Genomic DNA, 13,632 nt, shown 5'->3' with positions numbered 1-13,632 from the left:
ATATGTGCGAAAGTTTGAAATTAATCAGCAGGAGAGAACAGGTGCCAATGTTGGTCAGCAAGGACTTGGCCAATGTGAAAGTATAGCTTTGTGCAGGATCACATCCAACAGCTTCTCAGCGAACTGGGGTTTATGGAAGGTAAATGATGGGAAAATACTAAGATAACTGAAATAATATGAGGAGGATGTCAAAAATATCACTGGGGTGGGATAAACTAGCTGAGGTATGGGTATAGGTAGAACATCTGACATGTGACATGAATAACACAAGACAATGAGCAGAGCAGGTCTCGATCAGAAGCTGAAGAAAACTGCTTCTATCCCCTCCATAAACTAATTTCCCTCATTAACCCCTTTCATAACAACATGCAAAGCACCATAGGGTTTGATGGCTTTTCTGAGATGCAAATGGGGTGAATCGCAGAGTGGTTGATATCTAGAACTCACTGCAGAGGAGGTAGTGGAATCATATTCAGTCAATATGTCTGAGATATTTAGACAGGCACTTGAATAGGCAAAGCATGGAAGGGTAGGAATCCTATACAGGCAATTGAGATGTGTGGATGGGTAATAAAATCAGCGGCGACAAAGTGCACCAAAGGGCTCATTTCTATGCAGTACAACTCTAAGTCGCCAAGGAAGTCACAGTCTTTGTATACTAGGTAAGATATTGTAGCAGATGTGTTCACTCAGGGTGGAAAAACTGAGACATTCTTTCTTGGTTTCTAAATTTCCATGAAATTTCTCCCGGAAAGTGGCTCCAATCTAATCAGCAGAGACATACAATCTTACAGTATATTGCACACCCTTCCATATTCACAATTAACTTGTTCCCCACATTCTGTATTATTCCCAATACCATGTGCTTTAATTTTGTTTAATTTATTGTGTGGCATCTTATCAAAGTCAACCCAAAAATCCAAATGCAGGTTGACCTTCATCCACTCCGCATCTTACAATTTTAACAGTTTTGACAAATATTATTTCCCTTTTATAAATCTATGTTGATTTTGCCCAATCTATTATGACCTACTATCCTGAAGATAAGTCCCATAAGGGTATTTTTACCCTTACAATTCCTTAGTTCCATCCATACTGACTCCACATCTCCTGTTTCAATGTCGCCCTTTGAAAGGGACTGAATTTCATTCCTCATCAACAGAACTACCCCACCCCTCTGCCCACCTGCCTGTCTTTTCAATAGGAGGTATACCCTTGGGGATTCCCCAAAATCCTGGAGATTTATTGGCTTTTAATCTCATTAGTTTGTCCAATAATATTTTTTATTCACAAACAATAATTTCTTTAATCCATTTAATAGTATTCCCCACTATTTTTTAGGAAACTTTCCATCTTTTATGAAGACAGACACAAAACATTGTTTTAACTTCTCTGCCAGCAGGCAGGCAACTTGTATGTTTGGCCAGATCTCCACTCGTTTGAAGATCGGGTCAATAAATCAAACTCTACCTGCAATATAGGGCGGCATGATAGTGCAGCGGTAGAGTTGCTTCCTTACAGCGAATGCAGCGCCAGAGAAGCGGGTTCGATCCTGACTACAGGTGCTGTCTGTACAGAGTTCGTACGTTCTCCCCGTGACCTGCATGGGTTTCCTCCAAGATCTCGGTTTCCTCCCACACTCCAAAACGTACAGGTATATAGGTTAATTGGCTTAGTAAATGTAAAATTGTCCCTAGTGGGTATAGGATAGTCTTAATGTGCGGGGATCGCTGGTCGGCGCGGACTTGGTGGGCCAAAAGGGCTTGTTTCTGCGCTGTATATCTAAACTAAACTAAATATTCAAAACTAATTCAGATGGTATAAATTATCCAACCCTAAAAATGTACCAAATTCAACTTCTCTACTGTAATTTTATCTGAATTATGAGTCACTCGAAATCTCTACTGACTACACCATTTCTCAGAATGCCCCCACAACACAATGCCCCCACAATATTTAGGACTAGAGGGTCTGAGCTATAGGGAGGGGTTAAGTAGGCTGGGACTCTATTCCTGGCAGCACAGGAGGATGAGGGGTGATCTTATAGAGCTGTATGGAATCATGAGAGGAATAGATCGGGTTTATACACAGGTCTCTTGCCCAGAGTAGGTGAATTGAGGACACGGGGACATAGGTTTAAGATGAAAGGCAAAAGATTTTATAGAAATCTGTACGGTAACTTTTTCACTCAAAGAGTAGTGGGTGTATGGAGTGAGCTGCTGAAGGAGGTAGTTGAGGCAGGTACTATCGCAACGTTTAAGAAACATTTGGACAGGTACATGGAAAGGACAGGTCTTGAGGGTGTATGGAACAAGCTGCCAGACAAGGTTGAGGGAGGGACTATCCCAACATTTAAGAAACACATAAGCAGGTACATGGATAGGACATGTCTGGACCAAACGTGGACAGGTGTAGCTGGGACATGTTGGCCTGAGTGGGCAAGTTGGGCCGAAGAACATTTTTGCACACTGTATCGCTCTTAGACTCTATAATGCACTATTTGCTACAAGCTCTCTGATAACCAATTCTGATTCAATTATTAAATCTCCATCATTAAATCTTCTCCCATCCTAACTCTGCTGCCTCCTGCAGTCCTACGTTCATATCTATGGCCTCTGGATCCAACTCCAGCTGCCTGCAATCACACTCAACTCCACAAACAACTCCACCATTGATGGAAAGTACATCATCATCAAAGTACGTATATCATCAAAAGTACACCTTCTTTTGGGTGCATCAGAATATATTCCACATCTCTCCAAACTTTGCTAATGTGTGTGTTGCTTTGAAATCTTTGCTACTGCTAAAGAATGTATGAAAGTGGAATAGATTGTTGTGGTGTCCTGAGTAATCACCACAGCCCAAATCAATCCTTTCACAGGGAAATGAAATATGGCCCAAAAGCACCAGCACAAAGTTAGTTGTTAGAACTTCCCTGATCTTTTCCTGTTATGTCTGGTAGGTTACTCTATGCTTTGGCTCAGAAGCATTCATAGTGTTATTCCACTTAGCTGATAATGCTAAACATTTAGGCAAACACAGGAAGTAACATTACTGCATAGAACAGCATGAAACATTTCTTTCAAATCCTTTGTCAATTGAACTTTACAACAGCATAATCAGACTTCGACAGAAAAGGAAAGCCTTTAAGTCACATAAATTCACTGGATGCATTCAAAAGAGAGCTCTTAGTCTAGTGGAATCAAGGGGTGTGAGGAGAAGGCAGGAACAGGGTGCTGATTGTGGATGATCAGCCATGATCGCATTGAATGGCGGTGCTGGCCAAATGGCTTACTCCTCCACCTATTGTCTATATATCTATGTAAATTTCATAAGAGTCATATAGTACAGAGAACAGGCCATATATCCCACCATGTTCAGGCCAACGATCAACTACCCATCTTCATTAATCATATTTACCAGTTCTGGGTCCAAAGTCTTCTATGCTTTGGATCAGAAACACCCAGGAACAAAGAAGATTGCAAAAAGTGGTGAAAATTGCCCAGTCGATTTTGGGTACTAGCCTCCAACCTTTCGAAACTATCTACAAAAGTCACCGCCTCAAAAAGGCAGCCAGCATCGTCAGTGACCCACACCATCCTGGTCACGCTCTTGTTTCATTCCTGCTATCGGGAAGAAGGTATAAGAGCCTGAAAACTGTAATGCCCAGGTTCAGGAGAAGCTTCTTCCTGCTCTCCGGAAGTGGCGGCACTGCCCCTACAGCTGCAGCTCGCCTGCAGTCCATCTGTCTTTTCTTTTTTTTTGTTTTCTTTTGTCCTGTTGGACATATGTTTTAGTTTATTTTTAGTTGTGCATGTGTGGGGGGGTGGGAGAAACTTGTTTTTAGTCTCTTCCTTCGGGGAGATGCGACCTTTTCTTTGCCGTATCCCCGTCTCCGTCTCCGCTGAGGCCTAATCGTGGAGCTGGCGGCCTCAAACTGGGACTGACCTCGAGGCTCCAGAAGCAGAACCAAGACTTACCAATGCGAAGCTGGCCGACTTCGGGGCTGTGTTGGCGTTGCGGCCATGAGGTCGGAGGCTTCGGCCATGGGCCCAGTGGACGGCAACATCGGGAGCTCGCGGGTCCCAGGTTGGTGACCGATTCTCCAGAGCTCCCGCAACAACAGCTTAGTCCGCTGGACTGGAGGGTGGCAGCTTCGACCGCTCCAGGCCGCGGAGTTTGAACCGGCCCGTTCGCAGAGCTCGGATTCGGCCACGGGACTTACCAACACCCAGCGGGGGGCCTAACATCGAAAGCCTGGATCGCCTCAACGCAGAGGGAGAACAAGGAAGGAAGAGACGAGGACTTTAAGACTTTTGCCTTCCATCACAGTGAGGAGGTGCCTGGTCGACTCACTGTGGTGGGTGTTAAATTGTGTTAATTGTGTGTGTTCTGGTATTTTATTTTCTGTCATGACTGCAAAGTATGCAATTTTGTTCAAACGGAAAAGTTTGAATGACAATAAAGGATACTTTACTTTACTTTCCCTCTTAGTATCAGGCTATTAAACACTACTACCTCCAACTAGGTTCCGATCTACATAAACTTGCATGCATTATTTTTAACTTTGTACTATTATTGTTTATATAATATATTAACAATATATAACTATTTGGCTCTTTTTTTTAATAGGTTTTACAGGGTACCATGTATAGATATTTTTTGTGCAGCTGCAAGTAAGAATTTCATTGCTCCGTTTCAGGACATATGACAATAAAGCCTCCTTGACTCTATGTACTGCTTCAGTGTTGAAAGATTACCTGGCACCACCATCTTTTGAGTGAACAAGTTCTTCCTCAGATCCTCTCTCAATCTCTTACTTCTAAATCCATGCCTTCTAATTGTAGGCACCTGTTACAGAAAAAATGTTCTTCTGTGTCCCTCATAATTCTGTAAATTTATTTCAGCCACCACACACCGTCCCCCCCTCCCCCCCCCCATCACCTTTCAGCCTCATCCACTCAAAGATAAAACAAATTCAGCCTATCCAATCTCCACTCATAACTGGACCATCCCAACCCAAGCAACATCCTGGTGATTCACCTTTGCATCCTCTCCAGTGGAATCACATTATTCCTGTAGTGTGCTGACCAGAACTGTGTAGAATATTCCAGTTGGACCAAACCGTTAGATAGGGCTCTCAAAGATAGCGGATATGGTGAGAAGGCGGGAATGGGGTACTGAATGTGGATGGTCAAGGTGAATGGCGGTGCTGGCTCGAGCGGCCGAATGGCCTACTCCTGCACCTATTGTCTATTGTCCAAACCACAGTTTTATAAAATTGCACCAATGCCTCATGTATCTTATATGCTATGCCCTGGTGAATGATGACTAGTCTCTTGTATGCTCTCTTCACTGTCTTATTCACCTGTGCTGCTACCTCCAAGGATTCTTAGATGCCTGTACCAAAGCCTCCCTGTTCCTAAATACTTCCTAGGGCCCAATTATTCATTGTATATATCTTGCTCATATTAGCCCACTCAAAGCACATCAACTTGCATTTGCCAAGATTACATTTGATCTGTCAATGCTCTGCCTGATCAATAAGAATCCTCTATATTACAACTATCCTCATAATAGTTATCACCCATCTGCAAACTTATGAATTATACCTCTTAAATTCATATTCAAATCATTAATATCTATAACACTGATCCCAATAACAAAGGAACACATCCCTCCCTACCACCATCTTTTGTCTCCTAATTATCATCCAATATTGGATCTAATTTGTCAACTTGCCTTGGATCCCTAACCCTTTTCACCAGCCCTCCAAGTGGAATCTTGTCAAAGACACTACTAAAGTCCATGGAGTCTACATTAACCACATTGCCCTAATCAATACATTTTATCGTGAACTAGTAAAATAAAGGATTCATTCATTAAAAAATGAGCTGGTTCTCTGATGCTAAACTTTATAAATGACCAGAAGTTTCCATCTGCTTGTCATATTGATTTTCCACCCCACTCTGCCCTCACCTCCTTTAGACTAAAAACTAATACAAAGATCAACTCAGTGATTGTATCTAGACAAGACAACAGTATATTCACCAATTTCTGATAAAGTTACAGATCTGATAAGAGTTCACCAACCTGTAACAGTAATTGTATTTCTCTCTCCATTAATGCTGCCTAACTTTCTACATATTTTCATCATTTTTTGAATGAACGTTATATTTTCAGTAAAAACAACATTTGGGAGTTCATGGTTCTAGCTTGTATTTTATTTTCTGCTCTCTTCTGTTCTCATGAATCTCTTTATATTTATATTACTTCCAGACGGAATGAATGCAATAAACAAGTTATTCACCAACCCCTTTCAGTTGATACTACCACCACCACTCTCTCTCTTTTGGTTTCCATCTTATTATATAAACAACATCTCCACAACCAATACCATCCACCGAATATCCTTTCCCAACTCTCACCCCCCCACCCCTCCAACCCCATCCTCCACCCCCATAACTTAAAAACGTTTGGATGCTAATATCTATGAAATATCATCATGTTGAAATGTTAACATTAAACACTCCCTCTACAGATGCTGCCTGTCCTGTGAAGTATTCTCCAGTATATTCTGTTTTTATTTTGATTCATTATGGTGTTTTTAATACCCGGCTACCACCCTACATTTGCATGGTTGGGGACCGTGGAAGAAGATAGAATAGAACCCAGTGCTATGTCACTTACACACATCTAGTATAGTGTGGTTATATCAATGATTTTATCCACACTAAGTTTCCTTTCATCTAACAGATTACTCAATTAATACCATCAAAATTCCCAAGCCAGCAAAAATCTGATAACAAACATCCACCAATGAAAATTCCAAAATCAAAGCTAATTTGAAGCCCGAGAACTAAACCCTTCATCAAATGCAGTGTAGAATACATGTGCAGACCATCCGAGTGAAACTTCTTCATTGAAGCCACTGAAATCTAGATGCAAGATAGACACAAAATGCTGGAGTAACTCAGCGGTAAAGGCAGTATCTCTGGAGCGAAGGAATGGGTGATGTTTTGGGTCGAGACCCTTCTTCGGGGGAGGGGGAGGAGGAAATACAGAGATATGCAAGTGGCAGGTGTGAGAACGAGACATGAAAGGGGGTGGAGATCAAGGAAAATGTAGAATAGACCATTGTCAGCTAGGAGAAGGTAACAACAAAGTAAACAGAGATAAAATATAGTCAGGGACAGTCAGACTGGTCGGAGAAATTGGAAGGGGAGGGATGGAGAGAGAGGTTATGCAAGGGTTACTTGAAGTTAGAGAAGTCTTCAGTCAGGGGGTAGTGAATCATTGCCACAGAAGGCCGTGGAGGTCGTCAATCGATATCTTCAAGGCAGAGATAGATATAGATTCTTGATTAGTACGGTTGTCAAGGGTTATGGGGAGAAGGCAGGAAATGGGGTTAGGAGGGAGAGATAGATCAGCCATGGTTGAATGGCAGAGTAGGCATGATGGGCCGAATGGCCTAATTCTTCTCCTATCACTTAGGAACTTATGAGGTCAATATTCATACCACTGAGATGTAAGCTGCCTGTTTGTGAATGATCCACGACAACATACATAGTGAAAAATTAGTCTTTATTCCATAAGTAATCCAGAACATTTAAACTGCCAGCCATTCATATCCAGCTCGGCGTGGCTTCTGAGAGCTTGCTGACCTTGTTAGTGTAATACTGAGTAGTACTGTAATACCATGTAATGGGTGGAATGCATATATGTGTAGTGGAGATTATAAATGGCTTAGATTAATGAGGGTTAATCTACACTGCCCAAGCAAAATATGAGATGTTGTTCTTCCAAAATGCACTGGGCCTCAATCTGACAATGGAGGAGGCCCAGGACAGAAAGGTCAACGTGGGAATGGGAGGGGCTGTTGAAGTGTTTAGCAACCAGGAGATCAGGTAAGTTTAGGCGGACTGAGCAGAGCGAAATGATCGTCGAGCCTGCGCTTGGACTCGGCAGAGGTGTAAAAAAGGGTCCCCACCCGAAACGTTCTCTCAGTCTGAAGAAGGGTCTCGACCTGAAATGTCACCCATTCCTTCTCTCCAGAGATCATGCCTGTCCCGCTGAGTTACTCCAACATTTTGTGTCTATCTTCAGTTTAAACAAGTATCTGCAGTTCCTTTCCACATATTGAAATCTAGACGTATGCATTTCTCAAAAAAAAGTAATAGAAAGTGTCCAACGTACCTTCAGGGTTTCGCTCTGTTCCCCAAAGAAAGCACAAAGAAAAACAGAACACAGTTTGCAACATCAATTGGACTGCTCTGAAAAGCCAGGATAAGATGGACTGAATGGCCTCCTTCCTTGTCAGAAGAAAATATGGAATATGGTCCATAATCAGACTGGGCAGATAGGGTTTTGCCATATCGCATGCCATTTTTTTTCACTCCTGACATATCTCACAAATTAAAATCCAATTCCACAGCTGCTGTGACAAACGTTAAACTCCATTAACAATCATAATACTGCTTTATCCTTTAAATTAAATCTGCAGAACCAATGAGCTGTCAGATTAATCAAAGCTCCCTTTAAATATTACTTAATTTTGATCTTTTAGCATGTGTATAATATAAATTTAATTACAGGACCCTGTTAAAATCCATTATAGATTTATTTCACCCATTATCAGCTGGTAGCAAAATCACTTCATGGCATCCACCTGGTTGTATTTTTAACAGTGATGCACAACCTTTTCCAGGGAAGGCCAGATTAACAATCCAAAACATATCTGAGGAACACTCATGTGAATATGCAAGTGAACTTCCAGCTCTTGTCATTCCAACTGTTTCTCAATTGACCCTGCAGTTACACTAATACATCAATCCATTGGAAATGTGCCAAGCAGACCTACTATGGTTCAGCGACTCCAATTATTTCAATGGTGAGGTGCAAGGCACAATTGCATGTCTCAGGCAATTTACATTTAAAAATAACTGAGCATAGAAAAAACATAGAAACATAGAAAAATAGGTGCTTGATTCCTTTAGCCCTAAGAGCTAAATCTAACTCTCTCTTGAAAACATCCAGTGAATTGGCCTCCACTGCCTTCTGTGGCAGAGAATTCCATAGATTCACACCTGTCTGGGTGAAAAAGTTTTTCCTCATCTCAGTCCTAAATGGCCTACCCCTTATTCTTAAACTGTGACCCCCTGGTTCTGGACTCGCCCAACATCGGGAACATTTTTCCTGCATCTAGCCTGTCCATTCCTTTAATAATTTTATGTTTCTATAAGTTTCCATTATGTTATGTTTCCAACGCATCACCGGTTCCTCACTCCCTTCCATTCAGTCTGTCCAAAGCAAACGTTGTCTGCGAAGGGCGCTCAGTATCGTCAAGGACTGCTCTCACTCCAACCACAGACTGTTTACCCTCCTACCATCCGGGAGGTGCTACAGGTCTCTCCGTTGCCAGACCAGCAGGTCCAGGAACAGCTTCTTCCCTGCAGCTGTTACATTACTCAACACTGTACCTCGGTGATTGCCAATCAGCCCCCCCCCCCGGACACTCCTTCCATCAGGAAAAAAATAATTGCCCTACTATGACTGTATGCACGTAAATATTTTTATTTATAGCTCATATTCTATGTCGCTCTTCTAGGGAGATGCTAACTGCATTTCGTTGTCTCTGTACTGTACACTGCACAATGACAAAGTTTGAATCTGAATCTGAATCTGAAGATATCCTCTCATCCTTCTAAATTCCAGTGAATACAAGCCCAGTCGTCCCATTCTTTCATCATGTGTCAGTCCCGTCATTAAACTGGTGAACCTACGCTGCACTCCCTCAATAGCAATAATGTCCTTCCTCAGAGCAGTCCAATTAATGTTGCAAAGCAGGCTTAATGTATGCAATTAATGTTTTATATTTTTTCATATTTTAAGGATTTTATTTTTAATTCATATTGTTATTTGGGTTGTTTTCATAGGAGGATTATTTTTTAATAGTGAAATTATTTTAATATGTGAGTCAATATTAAAGACTAGTTATTCAAAGTTGAATTTTACACAATGGTTCAAGGTGAGTGTTTCTTTGAGCTAGAAGAAACACTTCCTAGATTTACTCCAGATCTTGTGCCAACATCTCACTGATCTATATTTTGAAAAATTAGTTAACAGTACAATTAAGGAGAGTGAATTAATCAGAATCTTATCTCTTTTTCAATGGAATCACTTACTTTAAGACCCAGGGTTTTTAAAGTGGTGAAGTTTGAAAAGCAGCAGATGGCAGGAGATATTCCCTTCCAGTTAAAGAAGAATACAGATAATATAACAGTACATGAACTGGACAAAAATTCTGATCCCGACAGAACACTATCAATTTTTTTGGGATAAATTCTTGTGGACTGTAAGTAGGAGGCAATCTGCACAACCCAAGTTGAACAATGAAACAAAATCTATTCCACTCATACGATCAGCTCAAACACAATTATCTCTGGACAAGCACTACGGCACTAAGAGCGTGCATAAAAGTATCTAAAACTATGGAATCACTCTTTTAAAACAAGGGCTCACCCATTTAATAAATAGATAAGATGACATTTTCTCTCAGAGGTGCTGAATTTAGAACTATTTCTCAACACGAGGAGGAAATAATGAATTATATTAAGACAGAGGTAAATTCTTTATAAGCAAGTGGGTGAAAGGTTACTGGAACAAGTAAAAATGCAGAGTTAAAGTTTAAATCTGATCAGGTATTATCTTTTTAAATGTGGGAGCAAGCTGGTGCATACTCCTCCTAATTCATAACTTCTCAAGAATAATTACTGAACGTGTCTGGACTCCTAAGATGAGCCGCTGCTTTGACAGAGCTGCAAAGTAGAAAACAATTAATGTCCAGCATTCATTATTGTGCACTAATCCACTCGCACCACCTAAAGCTGGTTACTAATAAGAGTTATCCCAAATGATAACTACCCTGGAGTTCTGTCAGACTTGATTCATGGCAGAGATAAATACATTTGTTAAATATTAATGGCATCAGGGGTTAATGCAGTAAAATGGCATTGAGCAGCAGAACGTCAGTTATTATTGACATAAAGGGCCAAATTATCAACACTTGTTACTATTTATTATTCAAAATTAAGCAGCGATTTATATATAGTAAGTTATATTTTATATATTTGAATTTCAAAATATTATTTGTTTACTATTTACATATTTTCGTGAAATCTTCCACTTCTGAGGTAGTCCTTTGGGATTGAAGAAAAGCTGCATCCATTCCACTCTGAATTGAACATTTATGAAAATTAATATATACATTATAGCTATAGTCTATTCAACCTGACCCAAAAGTACTTTGCATGCTGATTAAAGAATCTGTGCTAATCAGCAGTTTACATTTTCGAGGCTGGATTAAATCTGGTTTAACAGTTAAACAATAGAAAATTGTTGTTTGTACCTGTTGGTGTACGATATGATACTGCAGTATCTCCCCCAAGAATGGCAGGTGGGAAGCTCTCCTTTAGGAATACAGATACAGTTACACTTCTAGATGTTCCAGGTTCTGAGAAACAGAAATTAAAAATTAGAAATTAAAAAGTCAAAATATTATTTTGCTATTTCTGTACTTTAAGAAATCTACATATTGTGATTGAGGATTGAGGATAGACACAAAATGGTGGAGTAACTCAATGGGTCAGGCAGCATGTATGGAGAAAAGGCATAATTGACATTTCGGGTCAAGACCTTTCTTCAGACTTCAGGATTGAGGATAAGTTTCTTCCATCCCTCTCAAGTAGTGGATATGTACAAAAATTGATAATTACATTTTAGATGCAGTCAATTCAACCTGACACAAATCGACTTTATTACGAATATGAATGGTTTATAGTATTAATGTGGTATAAACCACCAGATTTTGTTAAAATCAAATATCCACAAAAATAAACCAAATGACAATTATTTTCAACAAAAAAAAGCACACTTCTAATACTAAATGCTTCACTCTGGGTGTGATCCAGGGCTTACCTATAGCAGCAAAACACATTTGGTCCTGAGTTACTGCCAGTGGAGACTGCACACAAACTGACAGTTTCACATCCTGAACAGCAAATTGGCTCCAAATCGTCACCTGGGTTTAATAATTATGTAGAGTTACTGCAATATTTTTGGATAACTAACCATTTACTGACCAATGCTTATCACCATACAACATTCACTGTTTTAAAGGTTATCTACTAAGATCAGTATCTCAGCTCGTTTTGACTCAAATGGGCAGATTTGCAGCGTAAATGCATTATCACATCACGGCCCAGAGGATTAAAATGGAAAGAAGCTCAACAGGGAAATATTTCAGCAGGCGCAAGAGGGCAAAATGAACAGAAGCAATGGAGTGAGAAGAAACTCATGTGGAGCTTAATCATTGGCATGGACAATTTGTTGCAAACAGGTAACAGACCAGTCAGATAATATGAGTGGAAGAAAATAAATCTAAGAGACATGATTAATCTGCACCTGGAAAGCCAAGTTTGATCCTAGATGGTCAACATAATTTTGGTAAGGGAGATCTTGTCAAATTTGTTTACATTTTTTTAAGGAGGTGACAATATGATGGGAAATTTAATGAGAAATTTAAGCAGACAAAGATATATAGATATAAAAATCCCTGAATGCAGCAACACAGGTAGAGAAAATGATTACGAAGGTATTTTGGATACATTCCTTCATTAGATGAGACAGTTTAAGAGGAAGATTATAATATAACATCATAAAACATTATTTAAGCCATAGTTGGTCACCAAATTATAGGAAGAATCTAATTACACTGTAGAGGGTGTGGAGGGAATGTATCAGGATGTTGCCTGAGATGGAGCTATGAGACAGGAGATGCTGGATTTATTAACTGGTTGATGTTAGAAATGGTTGATGTTAACAATTAAGAGGGGAGGGACATGCATAAGATAGATCATGAAAAAACCTTTCCCCTTAACAGTGTTGTTCATAATAAACTATGGGTTTAAGGCAACTTTATCACCCAGAGGGTGGTGACATCTGGAGCATACTGCCTCAGGTAATGGTAGAGGCAGATACTCTCATAACATTGAAGTATCTTAAATCACCATGGAATGGCAAGGGAAATGGGCCATATGCTGATAAATGTAATAGGTACTTTATCTAGCAGGGACACCATAGATCGGTTCCATGCTCTATGACTCTGTAAACTAAAGCTGGAAAAGCAGATCTGTGAGATCGAAAACAAGGCGGTCACTTTAAGGAATATTTTCTGAAAGCATAATACTTCATGTATCAGAAATCTGAAATAAAACAGAAAATCTTCTAAATACTCGCAGGTCAGGCAGCATCTGTATAGCCAGAAACAGTTCATTGTTCTGAACAGATTCTGGTTGATCTGTTGGATATTTCCAGCATTTTCTGTTTTATATGTGGAATGTCTTCACTGAAGCCCTTGAGGAAAAGTTAACTAAACTTTGAACTGTCTTTGTTGCACTAAGGACTTTGGACTTTTTGCACTAGCATTGCGGTTTTAATTTGTTGATTTTATTTTATTATCTCGGAGTACTGTGTTAACATGCCTGTTATGCTGCTGCAAACGGGAGTTTAATTATTCTGTTGTCAGTACATATGACATTAAACACTCTTAACTCAAGAAAACAATTGTGTAAT

General features: G+C 40.1%; 1 protein-coding gene across 3 annotated transcripts in view; it reads right to left on the bottom strand.

Annotated features, from left to right (window-relative positions):
• bbs9 (Bardet-Biedl syndrome 9) overlaps positions 1-13,632 on the bottom strand; it is a 373,121-nt gene that overhangs the window by 287,499 nt on the left and 71,990 nt on the right. For all 3 annotated transcript variants that reach the window (XM_055634652.1, XM_055634651.1, XM_055634653.1), the window contains exons 13-14: positions 11,977-12,079; positions 11,408-11,512 (exon numbers count right to left, since the gene is read on the bottom strand). In XM_055634652.1, the coding sequence (XP_055490627.1) occupies positions 11,408-11,512; positions 11,977-12,079 (208 nt within the window). The remainder of the gene's footprint in view (positions 1-11,407; positions 11,513-11,976; positions 12,080-13,632) is intronic.

The sequence above is a fragment of the Leucoraja erinacea genome, chromosome 4 (genome assembly GCF_028641065.1).
Source record: "Leucoraja erinacea ecotype New England chromosome 4, Leri_hhj_1, whole genome shotgun sequence".
Taxonomy (NCBI): Eukaryota; Metazoa; Chordata; class Chondrichthyes; order Rajiformes; family Rajidae; genus Leucoraja; species Leucoraja erinaceus.
The sequence above is the reverse complement of the archived record's forward strand: the minus strand, read 5'-3'. Positions and strand labels throughout refer to the sequence as shown.